The following is a 26,557-nucleotide window of genomic DNA, read 5'->3' on the forward strand; positions in this document are numbered from 1 at the left end:
GTTTTTTGTTATACTTTGTAGATCAAAAAAAAGATTTCTTGGTGAACACTAAATTTCATTCAACTGATGGTTTCTCCTTTTGGGGAAAATATGTTTCTGGTGTTCTCTTGGTGAAAGATATTTCAACCTTACACTAAAACAAAAAGATATTCCTCTGTATACTTGGTGGAATCCAATTAAAAACAGACGGGATGAAAAAAAATTTATAGCTTGAGCAGTTGATATAACTTTTCAGTTTTAATATGAAAAGCAAAACTTCAGATCAATTTTGGGGCAGCTGGGGATTTTTTTCAGATGATAAAATTTAAAATTAAAGACTGTTTTCCCTTTTTTACATAAATGTCAAGTATTTTAAAATTACAACTTTTAAAGCTTCAAAGTTAAAAAATTTTTAAAGTATGTTTTTTCAATTTTCTTTTGGGAAGCTTGTTGGAAAAAAACTTTTCCATGAAAGGGTTTTTGGATTTAAGAAACAAAATTGGCCTTTTCCCTGGGGAAAACCAAATAGTGGTTTTGGGGGCCCAGCTTGGATCCAGACCAGCTGCGCTCCGCGAAAGTCTGGTTGGTCGGTTTCCATGTGTTCGTAATGGTTTCTTTTAATTGCAATAGACAAGGGAAAGTGAACAGCATGGTTTCCTGACCGACTGCGGGGATGGCGGGCTATTTCTGGTTCCATGCTGGTCAAAAGCCCCCTATGTTGTTTTTTCAGGGCACGGCTTTTATATTGTAATGTAACTCTTAAAATAATAAATTTTTTTGTAGCATGCAAACTATTTCCATCATTTCTTATCATGTAATTTCAATTCAGCACTGTATATAGGCCATTAAAATGCTATTTAAAACTTCCCTAGGTATAACATAAACAATATTTGTTTAATAAGTTATTTCTTTATCGGGATTTTTTTTTTCATCCCCCAAAGGGAGGAATTAGTTTTTGAACCTTTCTGCGGTCTGTCAGTTTTGCCCGGGCAATTTTCTTTGTGGCCATTCTTTGTCATTGATGGATGGATTTTAAAAAATAACTTGGTTTAAAGTTCCCAAAGTAAGACGACATGTCGCGCGCAAGCCTTGGTTTCCGTAGCCCCAAAGGTCAAGGCCCAACACTTAGACGTTAAAAGGTCTTTTTCATGATATTTGGCATTAGTGTGGTTCATATCTTTGTCACCCATGGGGGTTTTTAAAAATAACTTGGCATGAAGGTTTCCCCAAGTAAGACGACTTTTTTGGCGCGCAAGATTGGTCCGTAGCTCAAAGGTCAAGGCACACTTAGATTTTTAAAAGGTCATTTTTCATGATGTGTTGTGGGGTCCTATCTTTGTCATAAAGGGATGGTTTTTCAAAAATTTGGCAGGAATGTGTACCCGTAAGAGGGACATGTCAGGAGCAAGACCCAGGTGAGTCAAAGGTCAAGGTACACTTAGATTTTAAAAGGGGTTAAATTTTTTCAGGGATAGTGCATTGATGGGCATGTCCGGCCATATTTTGTCTTTCATGCATGGTTTTTAAATTTAAATTGGGGCATAAAATGTGTCCCAACGGGAAAAGACAAACGATGTCGCGCGCAAGCCCCAGGCCCGTGGGGTTCAAAGGTCCAAAACTCTAACATCGGCCATAACATTCATTTAAAAGGTGCCATCGGGGGGCATGTGTCTTTCCTATGGAGACAGCTCTTGTTTTGTAAATCATTTAAAACATGTTGTAAATAAGACGCAATGATTTAGATTTCTTTTAATTCATGTTTGTAAATCTGTTCTCCTTCAAATCTTTCATTTTTTAAAAATTTTTTAACTGTTTATTTTATATAATTTTTTTATTGGAGTTTATAGTTTTATATTTTTTAATCTTTAAAGTTTTCAAGTCTTTAAAAATGAATACGGATTTCAAACATATTTATTATCACATAGGGTAGTATACCTTACCTTCATAAATACACTTTTCAGACTCATTTTATCACTGCCATTTTAGATTGTATTGTAGATGTGAATGTATATCATTGTCTTATTCTAAGGGAAAAAGGAAAAAATTTACCAAAAATTTTCTGAATTTTCAAAAGTACCAGGATTAGGTGCTTCCATCCCTGACCTAAGTATATCTAGTATAAACACATGTATTGGGCAACAAAAAACCTTACATTCTTCAGCTGGTTTATAAATTAAAATATTTCTTAAAAATCAGTAATTATAGGCATTAGATCCCTTTAAAAAATTTTTTTTTGGTACTTTTTTTATAGCTTTGGAAATGTGTTCCTGTTTCAGCGATTTGCTAGAGGACTTATTAAAAAGCAAAACAGATTTTTTTTGAAGTTTGGGAAACCCGGGTTTATTTTTATCAAGTTTTTAAGTCCCGAAATTTAGTTTTTTCAATTTTGAAAAAAGTTTGTTGTTTTTTTAATTTAAGGGCCCCGATTTTTTAAAGAAACTTTACATGGATACGAATTTTTAGTACAGACAGTAAGTTAAAAAGGTTAGAGTGCAGGGTCTACAAATAAACCGGGGGGAGGGGAGTTCGTTCCCCAGGGTGGGGTGATATTTGTGGGTAATTTGATAAAAGAATGTGTTTGAAAAATTTATTCCCCCCCCTCAGTTCATGTGGGGAAGTTTGGCCCAAATTTCTTTCGAAGAAAAGGTTTTTTTCGTTCCCGGGAAATTTGGAAAAACTGGTTGGGGTTTAATGGGCCCCCTGTAACAGTTATTTTAACCCGAAATACTGTTGAAAAAAAGAAAGTTTTTTAATTTTCCCAAAAAAAAAAAAAACAAAAAAAATTTAAATTTTTCTATTGTTTTTAAAAATTTTTTTGTAATAAGTTTAAAAACCCTTTTCTTCGGACTTCAAAAAATTTATGATTATTGCAAAGGAGATGGGTTTTTCTGAAATTTGTTTTTTTTTTTATTTTTTCTCGGAAAAAAAGGAAAAACAAAAAAAATGTTTTTATGGCCCCGTGGGCCCCTTTTGTGTTTTCAAACATTATATAATAAGTTGTACCCAAAAATATGATATTTAGTTGTCTTTAATTTTATGTCTTTTTGGGTACAATTTAAAATTTTTATTCCAAAAAATATATTCAAAAAAAAAAAAAAAGATCAGAAAAAAAAAAATTTATGTTTTTAAAAAGTTTTTTAAACTTTTCAGGATTACGATGATTTTTGATTCTTACTTTTTGATCCGGAAGATGATTATCGTAACATATCAGCCCCCCCGGATGGGCACCCCTTGATCCCCTTTATCCAAATGCTGAAGATGTCAACTGGAAAAAGTGGCGGTAACCGGGTAATTTTGTTTTTACTGAATACAAAAAATACGATTTTTTTTCACACTTTTATAGATAAAAAACAATTTCAACCATTTTTTTTTTTTTACGCCAAAAGTTTAGCCTTAAAAACACGGGCTGAATTTAAAGAGTTATTGGGCCCTTTGTATCTGGAACGGAAAATTTGGGGTATTTGGTCCCAGTGAATTCGTATTGCCCGGTAATGCGATAAGATTTTTCTGTCTTTAGGGCTCTTTACAAACTAACCCGGACCAAATTTTTTTCCTTTCTTAACCTTTAAAGATAGTTTTTTTTTTTAAAAAAGATTTGACGTTGTTAAAAAGGGGGGAATTTTTAATGCATGGAATTTTTTAGATGCATATCATTTTTTCATTTCTAACCCCATATTTTTTCATACCTCTGAAAAAAAAGGGGAAAACCCCATCAGGGTTTTGGTACTTCTATTTTTTGGGATTGAATATATTAGGTTTTGTATTTGTTGGTGAAATACTAGCTGAATTTCAGACAGAAAATTTATAAGTATGTAATAAAACTTGTGTCAGATACTGTAAAATCATTTAATTTCGTGGGCATGAAATTTTTATGGTTTTGGTTCCCAAAAAAGGCCCCAATTTTGTGGAAATATGAATTCGTGGTTTTTAAAAATTTTGAACATAAAAAAAAATGGGAAATTTTTTTTCTTTGTTGGGATTAAAATTTTGTGGATTTACTGGGAAACCCGAAATCCACGGAAAAATTTTTTCCCCCCCCGATTATTAAAGATTTCACAGTACGTATTTTTTTAAAAAAAAAAAAATGGGAATTTTTTAATATTTCGTATTTTCTAAATGTTAAGGCTGTGTGGGATTATAGGGAAAATATGCGCTTTCTCTTTTATTTTTGTGTTTTCCAGGGACCTTGCGAAAAACCTTCAATTAAAATGTCGTTCTGTGTCCAGAGTTTATACAATAAGTGCCCGTGATATTAAAAATGGGGAAAAAGGTATCCGAAACCCTTCCCCGCAAGCTCCTCTTCCCAGGATGAAAAAGACAATGTTGTGATAGTGGAAAAATTTTTAAACGTGGTCCTGCGCAAGAAAAACTAAAAAAAATTTTAAACGTATCGTTTAAAAAGCACCAAAGTTTTACAGCTTTTTATAAAATTTCTTCAAAAATGTTTCTGCAAGAAATATTCGAAAAGGCCGAAATCCCGCTTAAGCTTTTTGGTCATTTTTTTTATCAAAATCGCATGGAAATTTTTGTTTGGGCGGTGTTTTTTAGTTCATAATATATGCCCTGAAATGTGTCTAGTGATTGTCTCGTTTTTTCTGTTTGCTGTGTGCTCTATTTCAGAACCCCTTTAGATGTATGTCTCCCAAAAGCCATGGGTTTGGGCGATCTCAGTCGCCCCGAAAGATGAGGTAGGGGCCCGAATCCCTGTTTTTCATTTATCTGTTCAGAAACATTTACTTGTAGTGTTCCCCGTAAAAAATCGGGTTTTTATTCGTAATGGACCCATATAGAACTCGATGTTTATTCCCTCAAATGTGCTTTAAAAAAATTCTGGGCGTTTTCCTCCCCCCGGATCGGAAGAGGCCCCCCCCTCATTCACGTAGAAATGAATCTCCAAGGAGACATTTGCCCATATGGGGCGCCTTTAAAAAGAAACTGGGATGTGATACTCAAGTTTTAGTGATAAAGTGCATGGGCTTTTGTTTCAGCAGGGGATGGTTTTTTTTCCAGTATTTAATTAAATTTTTCCAAAAATCTCGTTCAGTTCGGAGGAATTTTAAGTTTTCCAGGTGCTTGGGTTTTTCAAGGGTTAAACAGAATCACCCTTCAAAAGAGCATGGTAGAAAATCCAAAACCCGGGTTTTAAAAGGGGCAAGTTAATCACCCAATCAAATAGTTACATGGGGGGCCCCGTTAAAAATAATTCAAAAATTTTTTAAGAATTCTTTTTCCCAAAAATTTGGAAAAAAAATTTAGTATTTTCAAAAAAAAAAAAAAATTTTTTGGGGAAAATTCTAATCCCCGGATTAAAAATGGGGAAACCAAAGGGGAAAAAAAATTGCAATGTAGCTGTAAGAAGGTCGAGGACAACTATTGTTAGAGCAAGGTCACGGCCTGATGTAAGGTCAAAAGATATCAAAGAAGAAGAAGAAAAACATTTTCAGTTTATTGAAAGAGCTAGTGCTGCTTCTAAAATTGTTAATAGTGGGGATCATGAAAGAGCAAGACCAACTAGTGAAATTGACTTTAATCAAAAAACAAGGTCACAGGTTACTAGAGCTAAGAGCAGTGTTGAAAGGCCTGTTTTCTCAAGATCAGTTGACAGGGAGAATTCCGTTGATCTGAAAAAAGGGCTGCAAAAGGTTTTTCTCTAGAAAGATTCATTGAAAACCCAAAAAAAAGGGGCAAAAAGAAGTGGAGTCAAAGTAAGAGAGCAGTGAGACTGTTGCAGTTTGGCAATGGGAACTGAGGGCTTGAATAAAATCCAAAAATTTCAGAGTAAAAAATGAAAGGGAAAAGGGGACTGAGAAGCCCACAAAATTATACTGAAAAAAAATTTACAGCCCGTTTGTGACCCTGGAAAATTTAAAACCCAGGAAAAATCGAACAAGACGTTGTTGGGTTGTTTCAATGAAAGAAAAGTTTGGTTTCAAGTAAATCAACAAAAGGGGGGCTGTAGTATTTCAAAACGGAAGGGGTCATATAGGAAAAAAAGGAAAAAAAAAAGCCCCAAGAAGAATTTAATTAGGGGCAAAAATAAGACCAATTTTAAGGTCAAGGCAGGGTAAAAGGGCCCGAAAAGAAAACCCGTGAAAAGGGGTTTACAAACTTACCGGTAGATTTTGGATAAAAATCTCGATCATTTAGAAAATAAAAACATTTTGATTTTCCCGCCTCTGGTTTAGAGACCCGATGATTAAAACCACTCCCACAAAAAAAAAAAGTATTTTGTATGCCCACACTGAAAATATTCCAGACGTGATTAAGACGAGTCGTGCTGAGTTCAAGGTGGTCGATTTACTGCATGTAAGTTGGAAAACGGAATGCTGTCGTCAGGACCCTACTAACAAGTCTAACCCCTGCTCTGACTGCAGACCCCTTCCCTCAGTGAGTACCTAGATAACCTTTCCTTCTCTCTTTTAAAGGGGCACATCTCCAGACTTTTTTTTTTTAAATATTTCCAAAATATAGGAAAAACAGAAAATCTGTAAATTCTTTTATAATTGTTCGAAAAGTAAGTAAAAATTTAAAACAAATGGCTCTATTTATGTCTTGGTAGTATTGATGGAAACATTCAGGCAGTCTATTGAATAAGAAAAAAAGCTTGCATTAGTCATACTGCATTACGTATATAGTAAACATAATGTTTGTATAAGATATGTTTTTGTTTATAATTTAAGGGATTTTGTCATTTTTTAAACTTTTTGGTAATCTTAAGTACAAATGGAGACATGCCCCTTTAAAATGTAACACAACAGCCAATTAACAGATGATTGGAGGAACTTTCATCTGTTTGTTTGTTTGTTTGAAGTCTTGGAATTATATAACATCTTTAACATAACACAGGTCTGTTATTAAATGAACGTTCCTGATTATCTACATGCAGTATATTCTTTATAAGATTCAAAGAAAAGCTTTACAATGTAATGCAAGTCCTGTTGTAATTTTCACAAGATTTTGTGATTTTTATAATATTCTTCCAGATTTAGTTAGTTGGCAACTTGTGTTGGAAAACATTTACTTTGATAAAGATTAGAAATTGTTTTCTGAACTTTAATTATGGATAAATTACTGATATATTTATGAATTTAAAAACTATCTCACATTTTGTAACGTAATGGATGTCTTAAAATACTGTAATTTAATAATTTAAGGCATTGAATGAAAGCTTACGGTAAAATTTGCCAATGAAAAGAGATTTTTGTAAATATTTTTAGGATGCAAAATAGCAAATGAATGTCTGTACAAAGTCTTGTTATTAAAATATTTGCTAAAAGTTTATTCTTTAAATGTCATGTAGTGGATGTGTACAAAAAAAAAGAAACTGACATGGTTTTATGGCACATGATAAAACTGCATTGCAAATTTGACACTGCATGATTATATAATTATGCATTTTCTAAGGCTGACTGGCTTCCAGTAATTACTGCATTCCATGTATATATATTAATTATAAATCTCTTCATTTCTATTTCTTTTTTTCGGTTTTGGGTTACTGTTCTCCATGGATAATGTTTGGTACTTTTGATCAATTTGTATGAAAACACTCTTTCTTACGTACTGTCAAACTCTTTTTATATAAAAGGTGATTTAGTTGTAGGAAAAAAGTTTTTCTTCAATTTTCATATACATGTCATCTTTTGTTCAGTAGTTGAAAAATGTTCTTTCAGTAGTACTTGTATGGCAGCAATGCTTCTACTGTTTTTCCCTTTTGTCCACCTTCTTGAGGTTGACAGTCTTAGACTGTCTTTAGCTGGTGAGCTGTTTTCTAATGTTTTTAGCTCACCTGTCACAAAGTGACAAGGTGAGCTTTTGTGATCGCGCGGTGTCCGTCGTCCGTGCGTGCGTGCGTCCGTCCGTAAACTTTTTGCTTGTGACCACTCTAGAGGTCACATTTTTCATGGGATCTTTATGAAAGTTGGTCAGAATGTTTCATCTTGATGATATCTAGGTCAAGTTCGAAACTGGGTCACGTGCCTTCAAAAACTAGGTCAGTAGGTCTAAAAATAGAAAAACCTTGTGACCTCTCTAGAGGCCATATATTTGACAAGATCTTCATGAAAATTGGTCAGAATGTTCACCTTGATGATATCTAGGTCAAGTTTGAAACTGGGTCACGTGCCGTCAAAAACTAGGTCAGTAGGTCTAAAAATAGAAAAACCTTGTGACCTCTCTAGAGGCCATATATTTCACAAGATCTTCATGAAAATTGGTCAGAACATTCATCTTGATGATATCTAGGTCAAGTTCGAAACTGGGTCACGTGCCTTCAAAAACTAGGTCAGTAGGTCAAATAATAGAAAAACCTTCTGACCTCTCTAAAGGCCACATTTTTCATGAGATCTGTATGAAAGTTGATCTGAATGTTCATGTTGATGATATCTAGGTCTAGTTCGAAACTGGGTCACGTGCCCTCAAAAACTAGGTCAGTAGGTCTAAAAATAGAAAAACCTTGTGACCTCTCTAGAGGCCATATATTTCATGAGATCTTCATGAAAATTGGTCAGAATGTTTACCATGATGATATCTAGGTCAAGTTTGAAATTGGGTCACGTGCCCTCAAAAACTAGGTCAGTAGGTCAAATAATAGAAAAACCTTGTAACCTCTCTAGAGGCCATATTTTTCATGGGATCTGTATGAAAGTTGGTCTGAATGTTCATCTTGATGATATCTAGGTATTTTTTGAAAGTGGGTCACGTGCCATCAAAAACTAGGTCAGTAGGTCAAATAATAGAAAAACCTTGTGACCTCTCTAAAGGCCATATTTTTCATGGGATCTGTATGAAAGTTGGTCTGAATATTCATCTTGATGATATCTAGGTCAAGTTCGAAACAGGGTCATGTGCAATCAAAAACTAGGTCAGTAGGTCTAAAAATAGAAAAACCTTGTGACCTCTCTAGAGGCCATACTTGTGAATGGATCTCCATAAAAATTGGTCAGAATGTTCACCTTGATGATATCTAGGTCAAGTTTGAAACTGGGTCACGTGCCTTAAAAAACTAGGTCAGTAGGTCAAATAATAAAAAAACCTTGTGACCTCTCTAGAGGCCATACTTTTCATGGGATCTGTATGAAAGTTGGTCTGAATGTTCATCTTGATGATATCTAGGTCAAGTTTGAAACTGGGTTAACTGCGGTCAAAAACTAGGTCAGTAGGTCTAAAATTAGAAAAATCTTTTGACCTCTCTAGAGGCCATATTTTTCAATGAATCTTCATGAAAATTGATCTGAATGTTCACCTTGATGATATCTAGGTCAATTTCGAAACTGGGTCACATGCGGTCAAAAACTAGGCCAGTAGGTATAAAAATAGAAAAACCTTGTGACCTCTCTAGAGGCCATATTTGTCATGAGATCTTCATGAAAATTAGTGAGAATGTTCACCTTGATGATATCTAGGTAAAATTCAAAACACGGTCACGTACCTTCGAAAACTAGGTCAATAGGTCAAATAATAGAAAAACCTTGTGACCTCTCTAGAGACCATGTTTTTCAATGGATCTTCTTGAAAATTGGTCAGAATTTTTATCTTGATAATATCTAGGTCAGGTTCAAAACTGGGTCACATGAGCTCAAAAACTAGGTCACTATGTCAAATAATAGAAAAAACGACTTCATACTCAAAACTGGGTCATGTGGGAAGAGGTGAGCGATTCAGGACCATCATGGTCCTCTTGTTCTATGTTAATTGCTAGTTAATTTTGAGTTCCCAATAAAAAAAAAACAATAAAGGGAAATTATCTTCTGTAGGAAGCATGTTGATTTTCTAAGTTCTCTAGTTTTCTGTGTTTTATTCGTTCATTTATACAGTTTGTTTAGTTTGGAAAAGCCTATCTTTGGGAATTGTTTGTTTGAAATTATATATCAGTTTTGTGATCAATTTTATGCAGCATAAATGGCAGAATCCTATAGAATGTTTGTCGTTGACGTTGGAGGAAGTGACACATATCCGCTGTGTACTGACCAAAGCTGAGCTCGAAAGTCTTATAACCAATCCAGAACTTTATAGTCAAGTTAGCAAGGGAAAGGTATGTGCTTTGCGTTTTGTTTTATAATCAATAGAAAACCATTAAGCATTTTTAGTTATCAGTTTTAAGGTGGTAGACCCATATTAACAATTTGTGATTTCCATTTGATTAGGTTTTCTCAGCATGTGATTTTTGCATTCTCTAGTTGTTATGGAAACCATTGCTCATATGAGGAATATTTAAACAGTTTTAGTTACCAGTTTTAAGGTGGTGGACCCATATTGACAGTTTGTGATTTCCATTTGATTATGTTTTCTCTGCATGTGATTTCTGCATTCTCTAGTTGTTATGGAAACCATTGCTCATAAGAGTAATATTTACAGTTAAAAAAGCCTGAAATAGCAAATAAAAATACAAATTTGCACATAAATTGCCAATTGTTATTACTGGTCCTTTACCTTAATACAGATTATCTTTGGTAAAACAGCTATCTAGTTGCTTGTGTGCATTACAACCTTAAATATTCTGTATGGTTCAAGGTATATATTTTATTAAGTTATTACCAGTAAAGCAGGCAGATAATTGTCCTGAATTCTTTCAATTTAATGTTTTTCTTGAACATTCATTGAATACAACATTGACTTCTTTAACATTCATTGAATACTATATTGTGTGAGTCTTTAGATCAATAATTATACCAAAACGAACGAAAATTTCAAATTTCAGCATTTTATCTTTATCACTTTCAGGTGTGTTTTACATGCAAGAAGACAAAGTTTTCCTTATTTGGTCAGTGGGGTACCAAATGTAAATTCTGCCAAAGAACTGTTTGCAATTACTGTCTCAGAAAGGTAAGAGTGACACATTTTATTATACCGTCTCTGTAGCCTAGTGGTAAGCCTGTTTTGAGTGCGGGAGGTTTTGTGTTCCCTCCCTGGCAGTGTCATACCTAAGACATGAAAAATTGTACTAAAAGCCTCCTTTCTGGATGCTCAGCATTAAGAGGATAGTGCTAGGACTGGTCAGCCCGGTGTCAGTATAATATGACTAGGTGGGATATCATGTGACATGTCTATGGCATGATATTCCAGTGAGGCAGCACTATAAAGTTGGGCATTGTGCTGACTCTGCAAGTACACACTGTCATAGTGTCATTTATATCACTGAAAATTCATTGAAAAAGACGTTGAACCAGAATATACACACACACAAACTCAGATACACCCTTCGAATCATTTAAAGAAAAACACATTGTTTTTTATTGAGAAGAAACTTTGATTTGATATATTTTTATTATAAATCTCCGATCATCGCTGTTTATGGATTTAACTGGATTACACAAGTTTTATTAAATGTATCGGCATTTCTGTCGTGTTAACGGCGCTAATTCGTGTTACAGCATTGTTTTTGAAAGGAAACACTTGCAACTTGAGATGTATATGGAACCCTAAAACAGAAGAAGTTTTAAATAAAAAAGTTCCTGTATGGAGTTGTACATAGACACGGTTTTGGTTTTAAGAACAATCGTGGTTTGTTTGTCATTAGAAACGGACAATAGGATGTCATAGCTCAAAGGGCAAAGGATCCTGCTTGATGAAGTCAGAGTGTTAAACCAGTTTTTGTCTGGTCCTTTAAGTTTTATTACACAGAATGATATTCAAAGAACTTGGTACAAAATTTCACCATAACATGGAATTTTGACCATTTAGAATTTATATAAAGATGGAATAAACATTAATGGTAGTTCTTTTTTTTTTTTTTCAATAAGTTAATATATTATATGTTCTCTTGTCAAAGGACCAGTACCTGACTCAAACTTCCATGGTGTTACTTCACATAGAGAGGGCATCCATGCTCTGTCAACTCTTTTATTGAAATAAAAAGCTGATGCAGAAATAGCTGGATTATTTATGATAAATAATTATGTTGAAAGGAAATTCAAGGGAAGGATAGGATTTAAAACAGATTTATTATGAGACATTCTGTTGAATCATTTCAGAATGAGGTGGTTCCTACAGGAACATTTTGAGGAAGATCCCTGTGTATACACTCAGTCCTGTTCCTTTAATGTCAGGATGTTGCTAGAAGCTTCAAAGCTTATGAAAGTAAATATACATTTTGAGAATGATCCTGTGTATCACTTAGTCCTGTTCCTTTTATGTCCACGAAGTAGTGCTAGAGCTCTCAAAGTCCATGGAAGGTTAAAAAATACATTTTGAGAAGTCCCTGTGTATACACTCAGTCCTGTTCCTTTAAGACATCCAGAAGTGCTATAAGCTCTCAAAAGTCTATGAAAGGTAAAAATATACATTTTTGAGGAAGATCCCTGTGTATCATCAGTCCTGTTCCTTTAGTCCAGAAGTGCTTTAATCTAGAAAGTGCTCTCAAGTCTAGAAGGTAAACAGGCATTTGCGCTTGTGCCATGCAAAAACCAAACATATGGCTTTGCGACTAAGCATGGATCCAGAGCCAGCTGGCATACAACCCACACCAGTCTGGTCAGGATCCATGCTGTTCGCTTTCAAAGCCTATTGCAAGTTACGGGAGAAAGTTAGCGAAACTGCATGGATCCTGACCAGACTGCATGGATGCGCAGGCTGGTCTGGATCCATGCTGGTTGCAAAGCCACTATGTTGGTTTTTCATGGTGCAGCTCATATTTTTTTTCTGATTCAGTTGTGTAGTTCAGGATTAATATAATGTCTTAAATCATAAGAAAAGTTACATTGCCTTAAATGTCAAAACAGTCAAAGGAAGGAGACTCGTTCATTATAGAAGAAAGCTGTGTTGAGGTAACCCAAAGAGAATGTAGTTGTTTTTGTAACATTTCTATGGTTTCTTTTTACACTTTGTCCTGTTCTTTTAAAACAAAAACATACTTGAAAAGCCATAGCATTATGAATGGTATTCATTCTGATAACATTCTAAAATGCATTGTACATACAATATACATTTTGACAGCCTGTAAGTTTTGGCCCAAACCATGAAATGTATGCATTATGAAATTAAATTATTCACAGTATTCTGAAACTCTTGAGGAAATTTCCCAAATATATACATTTTAAGCCCATAAACCTTGATTACTGGAAGTATGTCGCGGAATTATAAGTTTTTCTGTAAGCTATTTGTGGTCAGAAATATCTACAATTGGTTGTAAACATTTACAGCACTGGTGCCGTTCCACATAGCCCTGTCACCAACAGAAAGCTTGCTTGAGACAGACAGCAATAATTCAAAACGCTGAAGGAACCAGACAATCCAGTATCAGAGGAGAATAAACACGGCCCAATAGGAGAAAAAGTCTCTACAGAGGTCACATACCTTTGGTGTAGGTGTAGGGTCAGGCCACCTCCTAAACAAGGCATTGTTGAAATGTATATAGATGCCCATAAGGGCCTTGACTTTTCAATACTGTGAAATCATTACTATTCTGTGGGGGATTAATTTTCGATGGTTTTGAGTCAATCTGAAATTTAATCCCAACGAACAAGTAAATTTCCAATTTCATTTTATGTTTTTAAAAAGTTTGAAATCCATGCATTCTATCCCCACGAAATTGCCGTTTTTGACCATAAAACCCGAAATTTCATGCCCACGAAATTGAATGATTTTCCAGTAACTTGAAACTTTATAAGCACATATTCTGTTAGATTGCTTTTTCTTTGAATGATGAATGGAGTAGTAAGGTGGATGAAATCTTAAGGGTTTTTTTATTACTAGGAGGTTTTTTATTCTACGTTTATATTTATAGAAAACTTGCATGGTTTAAAAGAAAGGTATAAATTAACAGTTTGATACTTCGAGTATATTTTTTTAAATTTCCTGATATAACAATTGCACTTTCTGGAGGAATTGTGATATATCAGTTTAACACAGTGTCATGTGCAATGTTTGTTAATATAAAACTTTACTATTTTGCTGAGATTTCGTTAGTGATTAATTTGTTTTTATAGCATCAAGTAATTGATATATTGAACAGATTTTGTTTCCCGGATTTTACAGGACCTCAGACGATGAGCATATGTTTGTGATTGTAAACACTATGATAATGGAAAATAATTCGAGCCAAGTAGACTTCAGTGTTCTCTCATTACGGGCAACCTGAGGCCCAGGAAGGGGATAAAAATAAAGACTCTGTGACTAGGGGCAGGTGTCTGCCAGATCTTCAGTTGGATTAAAGCAAAGACATTTAAATCTTGAAGAACGATCCGAGGCTAGGTCTATGTAGATAACTTCAAGCATTTAATGTTCTTTCAAAAAAAGTACTGATGCATAATATACACAATATTTTATCACAGAGAGTGATTGGTAATGTGATGGTTTTATTTCCAGAGATCTTTTATATCATGCAAAAAAAGCACTTGCTACATAATTAGGAGGAATTTGATGACCTGACTCTCAAAGTTAACTTTAAATTTTTAGTTCACCAGAGCACAAGGTGTTTATGGTGAGCATTTAAGGTTGTTGGATGTCTGTCACCTGTTTGTTTACCTTTGTTTACCATATACCAAGAATGTTCTAGTTATTACTGTTTGTCAAAAACTTGGCCTCCAGAGCTTGTAGTCGATTTCTGCTATATGAATTTAGTGCTTTGTATGTGTTTTTAGAGGAAACTTAAAAAATCTTTCGGTCAGAAAACACTGCCCTATGATGTCTCCACCAACAGTGGTGTGGGAGAAATATGATTTACTCCAGTCTGTGTGTGTGGGGTGTGTGTGTGTGTGTCTGTCTGTCTGTCTGTCACAAAGCTTGGTCCGCCACTCTAAGTCGAACATTTCTCATCAGATTTTCACCAAAACTTAAGCAAAATGTGTTTGACCATAAGACCTTGGCCATGTTCGATAACTAGCCAAATCGGTCCAGGCATCTTGGAGTTATTGCCCTTGAAGTACCAAAAATCGGCTTTTTAGCGCATCTGATTTTTTGAAAGAAAAAAATGATGAGTTATTGTCATCACTTGAGCGGTTGTCGGAGTCGGCGTTCTGCGTCGGTATTTCCTGGTTAGTTTTACGTTAGGTCAGTTTTTCTTAAACTATCACTGCTATTGCTTTGAAATTGGAAATACTTGTTCACCATCATAGTTGACCCTGTTGTTAATGCAAGAAACATAACTCCATACTTTGGCTTTTTGCAAGATTTATGGCCCCTTTTGTACTTAGAAAATATCACGATTCTTGGTTAAGTTTTATGTTTAGGTTACTTTTCTCCTAACTATCAAAGCTTTTGCTTTGAAACTTGGGAATACTTGTTCACCATCATAAGCAGGACCCGTGTACATCAAGAACATAACTCCATCTGCCTTTTTGCAAGAATTCATTGCCCCTGTGGGACTTAGAAAAATCAGTTTTCGTGGTAAAGTTTTATGTTTAGGTCAGCTTATATCCTAAACATCAAAGCTATTCTTATTTTAAAACTTGCAACTCTTGTTCAACCATCATAAGTGACCCTGTTAACATGCAAGAAACATAATCTCATCTGTTTTTTGCAAGATTTATGGCCTCTTTTTGTACTTGAAATATCAGAATTCTTGGTTAAGTTTTATGTCTAGGTCAACTTTTTCTCTTAAACTATCAAATGCTATTGCTAATTATTTAAACTAGCAACTCTTGTTCACCATCCATAAGCTGACCATGTACAGCAAGCACATAACTCCATCCAGCTTTTTGCATAATTTATTGCCCCTTTTGGACTTTAGAAAAATCATTTCTTGGTGTAATATTATGTGTAAGTCAACTTTTCTCAGAAACTATTCAATAGCTATGGCTGTTTAACTTGAACAGTTTTTCCCATCTAAGGGTCAATGTACTTCAAGAAACATAACTCTATCCTGCTTTTTGCAAGAGTAATGGTCCTTGTTTAGGATTAGAAAATCATGGGTGGACAATAATTCTATTATACAAAAAAATCAGGATGAGCGTCAGCACCCGCAAGGCAGTGCTCTTGTTTGCTTTGTCCGCTACTAATTCGAACAATTTCTCATCCAATCTTCACCAAAACTTTGAAACAAAATGTGTTTGACCATGAGAATCGAGCCAAGTTCCCATAACTAGCCAAAATCGGTCCAGGCATATAGAGTTAAGGCACTTGAATTATCGAAAAATGGGCCTTTTTAGCTCATCTGATTTTTTGAAAAAAAAGTTATTGTCATCACTTGATCGGCGTCGGCGTCGGCATTGCCTGGTTAAGTTTTAGTTTAGGTCAGCTTTTCTCCTTAAACTATCAAAGATATTGCTTTGAATCGGAACCTTGTTCACCATCATTAGCTGACCTTGATACACCAAGAAACATTAACTACATCTGCTTTTTGCAAGAATTATGGCCCCTTTTGGACTTCGAAAATTCAGATTTCTTCGGTTAAGTTTTTGTTTTAGGTCAGGGTTTTTTCCTAAACTTTTCAAAGATATTGCTTTGAAACTTGAACAGGTTGTTCACATCATAAGCCTGACCCGTGCAGCAGGGGAACATAAACTCCATTTTGCTTTTTGCAAGAATTATGCCCTTTGGGACTTAGAAAATCTGATTTCTTGGATAAGTTTTATGATTAGGTCAGCTTTTCTCCTAACCTATCCAACGTTATGGTTTTTGATACTTGCAACACATGTATACCATCAATAGCTGACCCTTGTCAGCAAGAAAATAACTCCATCCTGCTTTTTGCAAGATTTTATGGCCCCTTTTGGATTTAGAAAGTATCGAGTTCTTGGTTTAAAGATTTATGTTTTAGGTCAACTTTTTCGCTTAAACTATCAAAGCTATTGCTTTGAAACTTGCAACACTTGTTCACCATCATAAGCTGACCCTGTACAGCAAAAAAATAACTCCATCCTGCTTTTTTGCAATAATCATTGCCTTTTTGAGTTAGAAAATCAGTTATTATCTTGGTTGGTATTATGTTTAAGTCAGCTTTTCTCATAAAAACTATCTAAGCTATTCTTTAAAAAATTGGCAACAGTTTTTCACATCATAAGCCGACGCAACCCTGTACATCAAGAAACTAACTCTATCCTGCTTTTGCAAGAATGATGGCCCTTTTTAGACTTAGAAAATCATGGGTAGGACAATATTTCTTTTATACAAAAAAATCAGATGGGCGGTGCTCTTGTTACACTTGTCCACCTCTAAGTCGAAATTTTTCATCCGATCGTAACCAAACTTGAAACAAAATGTGTTTGACCATGAGACCTCGGCCCAGGATCAATAACTAGCCAAAACAGTCCAGGCCATTTTGGAGTTACGGCCTTGAATTACCGAAAAAATCCGCCTATTTTACTCTTGTCGCTCTCTAAGTCGACATTTCTCATCCGATCTTCCAAACTTGACAAAAGGTGTTTGGCCAATAAGACTTAGCCAAGTTCGATAACAGAGCCAAATCCGCCCAGGCACTTTTGATTTATGGGCCCTTGATTGGGATCACTCATCCAGACGCATCTAATTGATCCACTCATCTAAACCATCTAGAGAAACTAGACATTTTTCTAGGGGCAGTTGTGGGAGACATGGCTTTTCTCAAAAGCTAATGGGACTTCTAGTTGAAGAATAATGTCCATGTGTGATCCCCACCAAAACTGTTGGAGACTCGGGTTGAGGGATCTAGTGGCCAACATGACCTTCTGGTTTTCTTGCATGAATTTCAGTTTCTTCACCTCCTGATGTTAGTAAATTCAGCTGCATGTTTTCTTACATAGTGTTAAAATACGAGACATAATTCAACTGTTCAAAGACATCATTTGATCATTTATAGGCATATACACGCTAACATTTTCTCAGAGATGCAACTCAAATATTCCCAGAATGCACCACGAAGCACACAGAAACCAAAATTGTGAAGCATGACGTGTGACTCCTTGATCTATGTTCCTACACATTGATCAGTCTTAACCAAGTTTTATCCCAGATAGTTACTTTTTTAGCTCACCTGTCACATAGTGACAAGGTGAGCTTTTGTGATCACCCTTCGTCCGTTGTCTGTGCGTCAACAATTTAATTGTCTGCACAAAATAGTAGGTTTATTTCTGATTTTATTTTAACCAAACCATAAGATCTCGATTCCTTTCTTGAACTGGCCAGATCCGTTATGGGTTCCAGAGTTATTGGACCCTGCAAGTGCCAAAATCATCTAGTTTGACCTTGTCTGCCACAATAGCCGCTTCATTTATGATTTTATTTTAACCAAACTTGCACACAACTTGTATCACTATAAGATCTTGGTCTTGTCTTGAAATGCTAGGATTCCATTGTGGGGTTCAGAGTTATGGCCCTGGAAAGGCAGAATTTAGCTATTTTGATCTTGTCTGCACAATTAGCAGCATTCATTTTGTTTTGGAATGTACCCTCCAAACTTGCACAAAATTGTGTTGTCATAAGATCTCAGTTCCTTTGATGAACGGCCAGATCCCATAATGGGTTCCAAGAGTTATCGGCCCTGAAAGGGCCAACATTAGCTATTTTGAACCTTATCTGCCACAATAGCAACTTCATTTTGATTTGATTTTAACCAAATTGCACACAACTTGTATCACCACAAGCTCTTGGTTTACTTTTGTTAAACTGGCCAGATTCCATCATGGGTTCCAGGAGTTATGGCCCTTCTTAAAATGTCCAAACATTGGCTTTTTTGGCTTTTGCAGCCATATAGAGACTTCATTTATGGTTTTATTTGATACAAATTTCCAAAATTCTTCAACAACAATAAATCTTGGATTTCCATGACAAATCAGACCAATCGTAGGATTCCAGAGTTATTTTATATCTGATTAACTCCCCTGATTGTAGTCAAAATGGATTTTAATCTCAGTAAGTACTTATAGGGATTATTTGAAATTTCATTATTGTCATTTGTTGGACTGAGGCCAAACAGGGTTAGATTTAACTACGGACTGATTTTATGTCAATTACATCCCTTTATTTCAAACTAACTGGTATATCCCGGTAACTAATGAAGATACTGTTCTGAAATTTCATTTATGTCAAAGATTATTTGGCAGAATCCTTCTTTTGTTCACTTACAATAATTTTTTTTTAATTACTTCCCTCTTTTACGATACTATAAATAGCTTATTTTTAGTAACTTTTTTATTATTGGCCGTAGGGAAAAAACTGAGACCACTTTTCTGTGGTACAAACATGGATGGTTTTACCGCCAATTTTAGGGGTATTTTGACATATCTGTTACCATGTTGTAAGAATTTGTTTTTCTTTTTGGTAAATTTCTTGCTTTGTTGTTCCTGTCCTTTGGGCTCTGAGATATTTTTTTTCTGAGGACCTTCTTGTCTCAAGTGCAATGATAGCAGTGAGCATATAGGGGTCATCATGGCCCCTCTTGTTAGTGTTTAAAATTTTTCTGAAATGGGAATGAAAACGTTTAGAATAAGGAGGAAAACCATGTATGGAGAAGTCTTATGTGTTTTGCCCATTCTCTGATTGTTTAACCCAGATATGACTCCTTTACTTGCTGCTTTGTACCAAATTTTTGCTTTCGTATTTTTATATAGATATTTCCATAGAACAAATATTTATAGACTAACTGCAGTTTATCAAAAACGTGGGTTGTGCATTTTCTATTTATTTTTCTGCAATGAAATGTTTTATTTTATGTCTGCATTTTGGATTTTCTTCCATTTTTTATTTATTACTGTATTTACACTTTTGGCTCTAACTACCACTTATATTTTTCATAAATGTATACAAGAGCAATTGTGGCTATCATATCAAGTTCAACTGAAGAGTTAATTGCCCACACCTTTTGAGGGACTATCGTTTGAAAAAAATATAACTTTTATAGAAAGCTGGGGGATGTGTGATTCAGGACAGTGTTGTATCAAATGTCAACTGTTCTCTGTTAGCTGCATAAAAATTCAACATTGTCATTTCCATTACACAGCAGGTTTGTTATGTTGCCTGTGTTGTCAGTATTTCTGTTCTAAGATATCATAATTATTCTAGGAAATAATAACTTATTTTATGCAATATTTGGATCATTTAAGGTGCTGATTTAATGCTGGTTTTACATGTTGTTAATGATATGTTTTGATTTGTTCTTAAGTTTAATAGAACGTTTTGGAGGAAACCCTTACAGTTGGAAATTAGGTTTCTGGGGATGACAAAGGCATTAAGCGTTTTTACTTCAAGATAACGAAATTCGATATAAGTGATATTTTTGTGTATTTGGTTTACGGATTCGGACGTGAAATAGGCTTCAAAAATAACAGGAATTTTGAGATAAGTGAGTTGCATATTGAATTCACCTGTATTTAGTAATCATTTCAAGATGGAAGGCCAAATTACTGATGATGCAAAAACTGGAAAGTTTTGTTTTTGGCTGCATTCAACTTGTTTGAAATAAAAAAGATACCAGATTGTAGTTATGGCAAAGTTTTTTTCAGTTTTAGAAATCTGCATGCACAACTAGAAGCCACACTGGAACTTCTTTGCAGTAGCTTTACTGTCTGGCCTCGAATGTAACTTATGTTCCCCCAGGAGTCATATTGTTTTTGCCCTGTCCCGTCCGTCCGTCCATCCGTCCGTACGGCAACTTATTTAAGAGCAATAAATGGAGTAAACCATTTGACCTTGAACCTTCAACTTCATAGGGTTGTAGGGCTCTGCTGGTGTAGACGTCCCCTAATGTTTTTGGGGTCACACTGTCAAAGGTCTAGGTCCACAGGGGCCCTGAACATTGAAAAACCATTTCGATCAAAAATAGAGAATCTCTAGGACCCAGGAATGTTGAAACTTCATAGGTGATTCGGCATGAAAGAGTAGATGACCCCTATTGATTTTGGGGGTCACTCGTCATCAAAGGTCAAGGTCAGGGCCTGAACATTGTGAAAAAACCAGTTCTGATCAATAACTAGAGACCACTTCACCAGAATGTTGAAACTTCATAGGATGAGTGGCTCATGAAGAGTAGATGACCCCTATGATTTTGGGGTCACTCCGTCAAAGGTCAACGTTCACAGGGCCTGAACATTGAAACATATTTCCGATCATAACTAGAGAACCACTTGACCCAGACTGTTGAACTTCATAGGATGATTGTACATGAAGAGTAGATGACCTTTATTGATTTGGGGGTCACTTCATCAAAAGGTCAAGGTCACAGGGGCTGAACATGGAAAGCCATTTCCGATCACTAACTGAGAACCACTTGACCAGAATGTTGAAATTCATAGGATGATAGTACATGCAAAGTAGATGACCCCTATCGATTTTGGGGGTCAACTCCATTAAAGGTCAAGGTCACAGGGGCTTCTGGTGAACATTGAAACCATTTCGGTCAGTAACTTGAGACCGCTTTACCCAGTATTTTGAAAACTTAATAGGATGATTGGTCAAGCAAGAGTAGATGACCCTAACGATTTTGGGGTCACTCTGTGAAAGGTGAAGGTTCACAGGGGCCCTGAAATGAAACCATTTCCGGTCAGTTAACTTGCGAACCACTTGACTGAATGATGAAACTTCATAGGATGAATTTGGTCATCAAGCAGAGATATGACCCTAATCAAAATGGGGTCACTCTGCTTAAAGGGCAAGCCACAGGGGCTGAACATGAAAATCATTCCAATCAATAACTTGATAACCTCTCGGACCAGGAATGTTGATGAAACTTCATAGGATGATTGATCATGGGCAGAGTTAAAATGACCCCTATTGTTTTTGGGGTCCACTCCGTTAAAGGTCAAGTAGTCACAGAGGCTGAACATTGTATAACCAGTTCCGATCAACAATACTTGAGAACCACTTGACCCAGAATGTTAGAACTTATGGATGAACTGAACATGCAGAGTAGTGACCCCTATTGATTTTGGGGTCAGTCTATTAAAGGTCAAGGTCACAGTGGCTGATCTTCATGTAATATATTTTTGAGAAATAAATTGAGAACCACTTGACCTACAATGTTGAAATTAATCGGATGATTGGACATGCAGAGTAGATGAACCCCTATTTATTTTGAGGGGTCACTTGATTAAAGGTCAAGGTCACAGGAGCCTGAACACAGTGAATTTGAGCACCACTAGGCCATAAGGAGTGTTGAATTTTAGCGGGATGACTGGACATGCCAATTAGATGATCCCTATTGCAGCCAACCACCAGTGTCTCTTTGACTTTCGCTCCTGACCCCTATTGACTTCTTGCCTATAGAACTTTTACATTGGGGGAGACATGCGCTTTTTTACAAAAGCATTTTCTAGTTTAGATAGGTGAACTTTTTCTCTCTGCGATACACTGTGATGTAGTTTTGTGTGGTGCCAATGTCTATGATTAGTAACCATTCAAAAAATGTACACATGGAAATACAAGTTTTTTTATTTGTATAAACTCATTTTGTTTTCGCAATTCGTCAGGATGACCATCCTTGTACATATCGGTGTGATGTACATATTTTGTACAAACGTAGATGTATTATAGAACAGTAATATGTACAAGGCCTACTCGCAGTTGTGATATTTGAAGAGTTTATTTAGCAATTTTTTGACATTAAGTTTATTGCTTACACATATAGGTTATTTCTTGTATGAATGAGTTATTTATTGAAATCCAGTAATTATGATGCGTTTGCAGCATTCCACATTCTTTAATGATAAAATTCTCCGTTTGACATGCCAACGAAATAAGGAAGAAAAAAAAATATATATATATAAATAGGAATTCTTAATTTTCAGTTATTGTATGATCTAGTGCTATCGAAATTAATCAGATAAAACCACCAATTGTAACATCCCTGATATGAGATTAATTTGAATATTTACACAAGAGGAATTTGAAAAAAAAAATCGCCCTGAATGACCACTGATCAAACATTTATAATATACTGATGTGATTACAGGTATCATTATTTAAATATCATGTTACTTCCTGGTTGTGAACAGTCAAGTGACAAGTTTTTAATAACAAAGACATTTTTACTAATTTCTATCAGTTGTATGTGCTACCTACCATTAAATATCCTTATCAAATACCAATTCTATTTTGCAAGACTTTTTAATTCTCTTTCATGATAGTAGTTGTTGTCTTTAAGTCTATTCCAATCAAGATTCATTATATAATATGCAATGTTTCATTCTGTTACTGATAAGTAATTATCGTACTTTCACTTTAATCAAGTTTTGCTTCTCTCTATAAGGCAATACTTCATTATACATTTAATGATCATTTTCCCTAATGACTACATTATGTACAACGTGTTCAAATACTGGTCTTGGTAGACAGATTGTGTTCTAAATAAATCTTTTCATGTATGTATTGTAAAAATTCTTTTGGTATATTCAGTTTGTCAGTAAACTGATTGTTCTTGAAGAGGAGCTGTATTACCACATGTATGTACTTTACACTGTAGTATGAATATTTTGGTGTAGTGATTCCTCCATTTTCGACTTGTGCAAGCTATTTTTCTTGTAATGTACCAATCATGTTAAAACTCTAATTTGGCATAAACTATTCTCGGAATGATACAAAATGCTAAAGTTCCTATCTGGCTTTTTGTTGAGAAAATATATTGTTTAATGCAAATAAATAATATAATCTATTATAGTAATCTGCTTTCCACACAAGCCAATAGCCACACTGATCAATTTTTCTTCCTTTTCACTTGCATGTCAAAGTTATTATCTTGCTATTTTCTTTACATACATGTACTGCATTTATTTATGTAAAGAGAAATTGTGTTCTTTGTATGAATGGTCTTCGTTGAAAAAAAGACATAATAAAATAAAACTGGATACTAACAAAACACAGTCATGTTGTCTTGTCTGTTTCTATAATTTATGATATAATGTTCCAGCTTAAAATGAACCTTATGTAACAAAACATGTATGTGATTTACATAGAGCAAAATGGTTTACCAGTAAATCAACGGGGGCCTCCGTGGCCGTGTGGTTAAGATTGCTGGCTTTGAATCACCGATGTGGGTTTGAGCCTCACTCGTGGCGTTGAATTCTTCATGTGAGGAAGCCATCCAGCTGGCTTACATGTATCATCAGTTAAATGTTATGTTACACATGAAGGTCGGTGGTTCTACCCAGGTGCCCGCCCGTGACGAAATAGTGCACGGAGCGGAACCTTTGGTCTTCCTCCACCCATGGAAGGCCCCATATGACCTATAATTGTGTTGGTGCAACGTTACACCACCACCCTCCCCCCCCCCCACCCCTAAAAAAATGTATGTTTTGATATTTCCTATTTACCTGTTGTTGACACTGTTCAGACTTGATACAGAAAATGACAGGTGATAGTTGAGACAAAGCTTACAAAATTAGATTGTGTATATACAAAGTCGCATATTTACAAAAGGTAAGGGATTGTTTCTGCACGTTCATTTCAAATGTTTTTTCCCTTTGTTCGTTAACAGTCTGCAAGGAAATATGATATATAATGGGAAGGTCCATGTAGAAGGAGAATCAGTGTTCTAGAAGATACCGGTAGGCATATATTATACATGTACTGAAAAAGTTGGATTGGGGAGGATTTTATGGAGCGCAGGAATTCAGTAGGAGATAATTATTTGTCTTTGTAAATTAAGAGTATCTGTCTTGAACGACGATTAAGTGATTTCCTTTTTATGCTCCAGTCTTAAGTAAACAAACCACTTTGGAGACATCAGGTGAGTTTTTGTGATCGCTCGATGTCCAGCGTCTGTCTGTCGTCTGTCAGTGTTTGTGTCGTCTGTCAACATTAAGCTTGTATATGCGATAGAAGCTGTATCTTTTATTTGACCTTCATGAAATTTGGTCAGAATGATTACCTTCATGAAATCTAGGCCAAGTTCGAAAATGGGTCATCTGTGGTCAAAAACTAGGTCACTAGGTCAAATCAAAGAAAAACCTTGTGTATGCGATATAGGCTGTATTTTTCAATTGATCTTCATGAATTCTGTTCAGGATGAGACCTTGATAAAATCTAGGTAAGTTCGAAAGTGGGTCATATGGGGTCAAAAACTAGGTCAGTAGGTCAAATCAAAGGAAAACCTTGTGTATGCGATAGAGGCTGTATTTTTCAATTGATCTTCATGAATTTTGGTCAGAATGATTTCATTGATGAAATCTAGGTCAAGCTCGAATGTGGGTTATCTTGGATCAAAAACTAGGTCACTAGGTCAAATCAAAGAAAAACCTTGTGTATGCAGTAGGGGCTGCATTTTACACCGGATCTTCATGACTTTTGATCAGAGTATTTGTTTGGATGAAATCAAGGTTGAGTTTGAATATGGGTCATCTAGGTTCGAAAACTAGGTCACTCGGTCAAATTAAAGAAAAAACCTTGTGTATGCAATAGGGACTGTATTTTACACTGGATATTCATAAAATTTAGTCAGAATGATTGCCTTGATGAAATCTAGGCCAAGTTCAAATATGGGTCATCTGGGAAACATGTTTACACTGTTATGATGTGTTTCGCAGGTGAGCGACCTAGGGCCATCTTGGTCCTCTTGTATTTTATTTTGCTTTTTGTGAAAATACCGAGAGGTTTGCTTTGTCTTGTCGGGATATTGACGTCCTGGGATAAACAGTGTTCTTGAATATTGTCTACAAATTGCCTTCGGGTATTTTTCTGTGTATCTAATGTGGGTATTAATGTTTGGCGCGCCTCGAGGAACTTGCCGTCATATCCGTACGGTTCAGTCTACATATCCAGAGTTGAAACCTTCACCTTCCAAGAAATCGGCAGGAAATAAGTTAACTTCGAGGTGTTTATATTGAATACTTGCAAAAAGTAAGATCTAGAAAAAACACAGACAAATTCCCTGATATTATAATCGCAAAATATGTTTTTAGTTGAAATCGTAAACATCATTTTGTACCCGATATAACCCGCGTTATACGGTTATGCATTATGATGATAATCCAGCTTAATATTTACTTTAACTATGCCTCTTATTCTAAGATAAGATATTCAATCCTTTCTGTTTTTTGTATCTCACCCCACGCAAAGTTGCACCCCCACCCCGGGCCAAAGTTGTAAGTGGGGTATATGGTTTCTGATTTTCTGTCTGGTCATCTGTCCGTCTGTCTGTAGACACAGTTTTGTGCGCACCAACTTTCTTCATCCCCTTCACACAATCTAAGGAAACTTCACACAAGTGATCAGTACCAATCCTAGTTGTGCATGGGGCATGTTAGATTCTTTCAGAATAACAAATGTAGAGGTATGGGACTTTGTTTTTTTTTGTTATTATACTATATACATAGAGTCTGTATATGCAATCTTGTACGCGCCTTATCTTTTGAACCCATGCACACAATTGAACGAAACTTCATACAAGTTATCACTAGTAACCCTAATTGTGCATCTTGCATGTTAGGTTCTTTCAGAAAAAATATTCAGAGTTATAAGACTTTGTTTTTCTTTGTTAATCTACTATGTACGTAGGGTCTGTATATGCAATCTTAAATTGTGCGCACCTAATCTCACGAACCCTTGCACACAATTGAACGAAACTTCACACAAGTAATCAGTAACCCTAGTTGTGCATGGTGCATGTTATGTTGTTTTTGATATATATTCTGCAGAGTTATGGGACTTTGTTTTTGTTACTATACTATATACATAAAGTCTGTATATCTACATAAAGTCTATATACATGCAGTCCACATAGTTATGCAATCTTGTGAGC

The 26,557-nt window shown here is 35.4% G+C and overlaps 1 protein-coding gene across 1 annotated transcript in view; it reads left to right on the top strand.

Moving 5' to 3' along the window:
- LOC123549300 (protein spire-like) overlaps window positions 1–26,557 on the top strand; it is a 105,282-nt gene that overhangs the window by 58,896 nt on the left and 19,829 nt on the right. The window contains exons 11-13 of the mRNA XM_053546734.1: window positions 6,165–6,366; window positions 9,872–10,009; window positions 10,699–10,800. Coding sequence (XP_053402709.1) covers window positions 6,165–6,366; window positions 9,872–10,009; window positions 10,699–10,800 — 442 coding nt within the window. The remainder of the gene's footprint in view (window positions 1–6,164; window positions 6,367–9,871; window positions 10,010–10,698; window positions 10,801–26,557) is intronic.

This window comes from Mercenaria mercenaria, chromosome 6 (genome assembly GCF_021730395.1).
Source record: "Mercenaria mercenaria strain notata chromosome 6, MADL_Memer_1, whole genome shotgun sequence".
Taxonomy (NCBI): domain Eukaryota; kingdom Metazoa; phylum Mollusca; class Bivalvia; order Venerida; family Veneridae; genus Mercenaria; species Mercenaria mercenaria.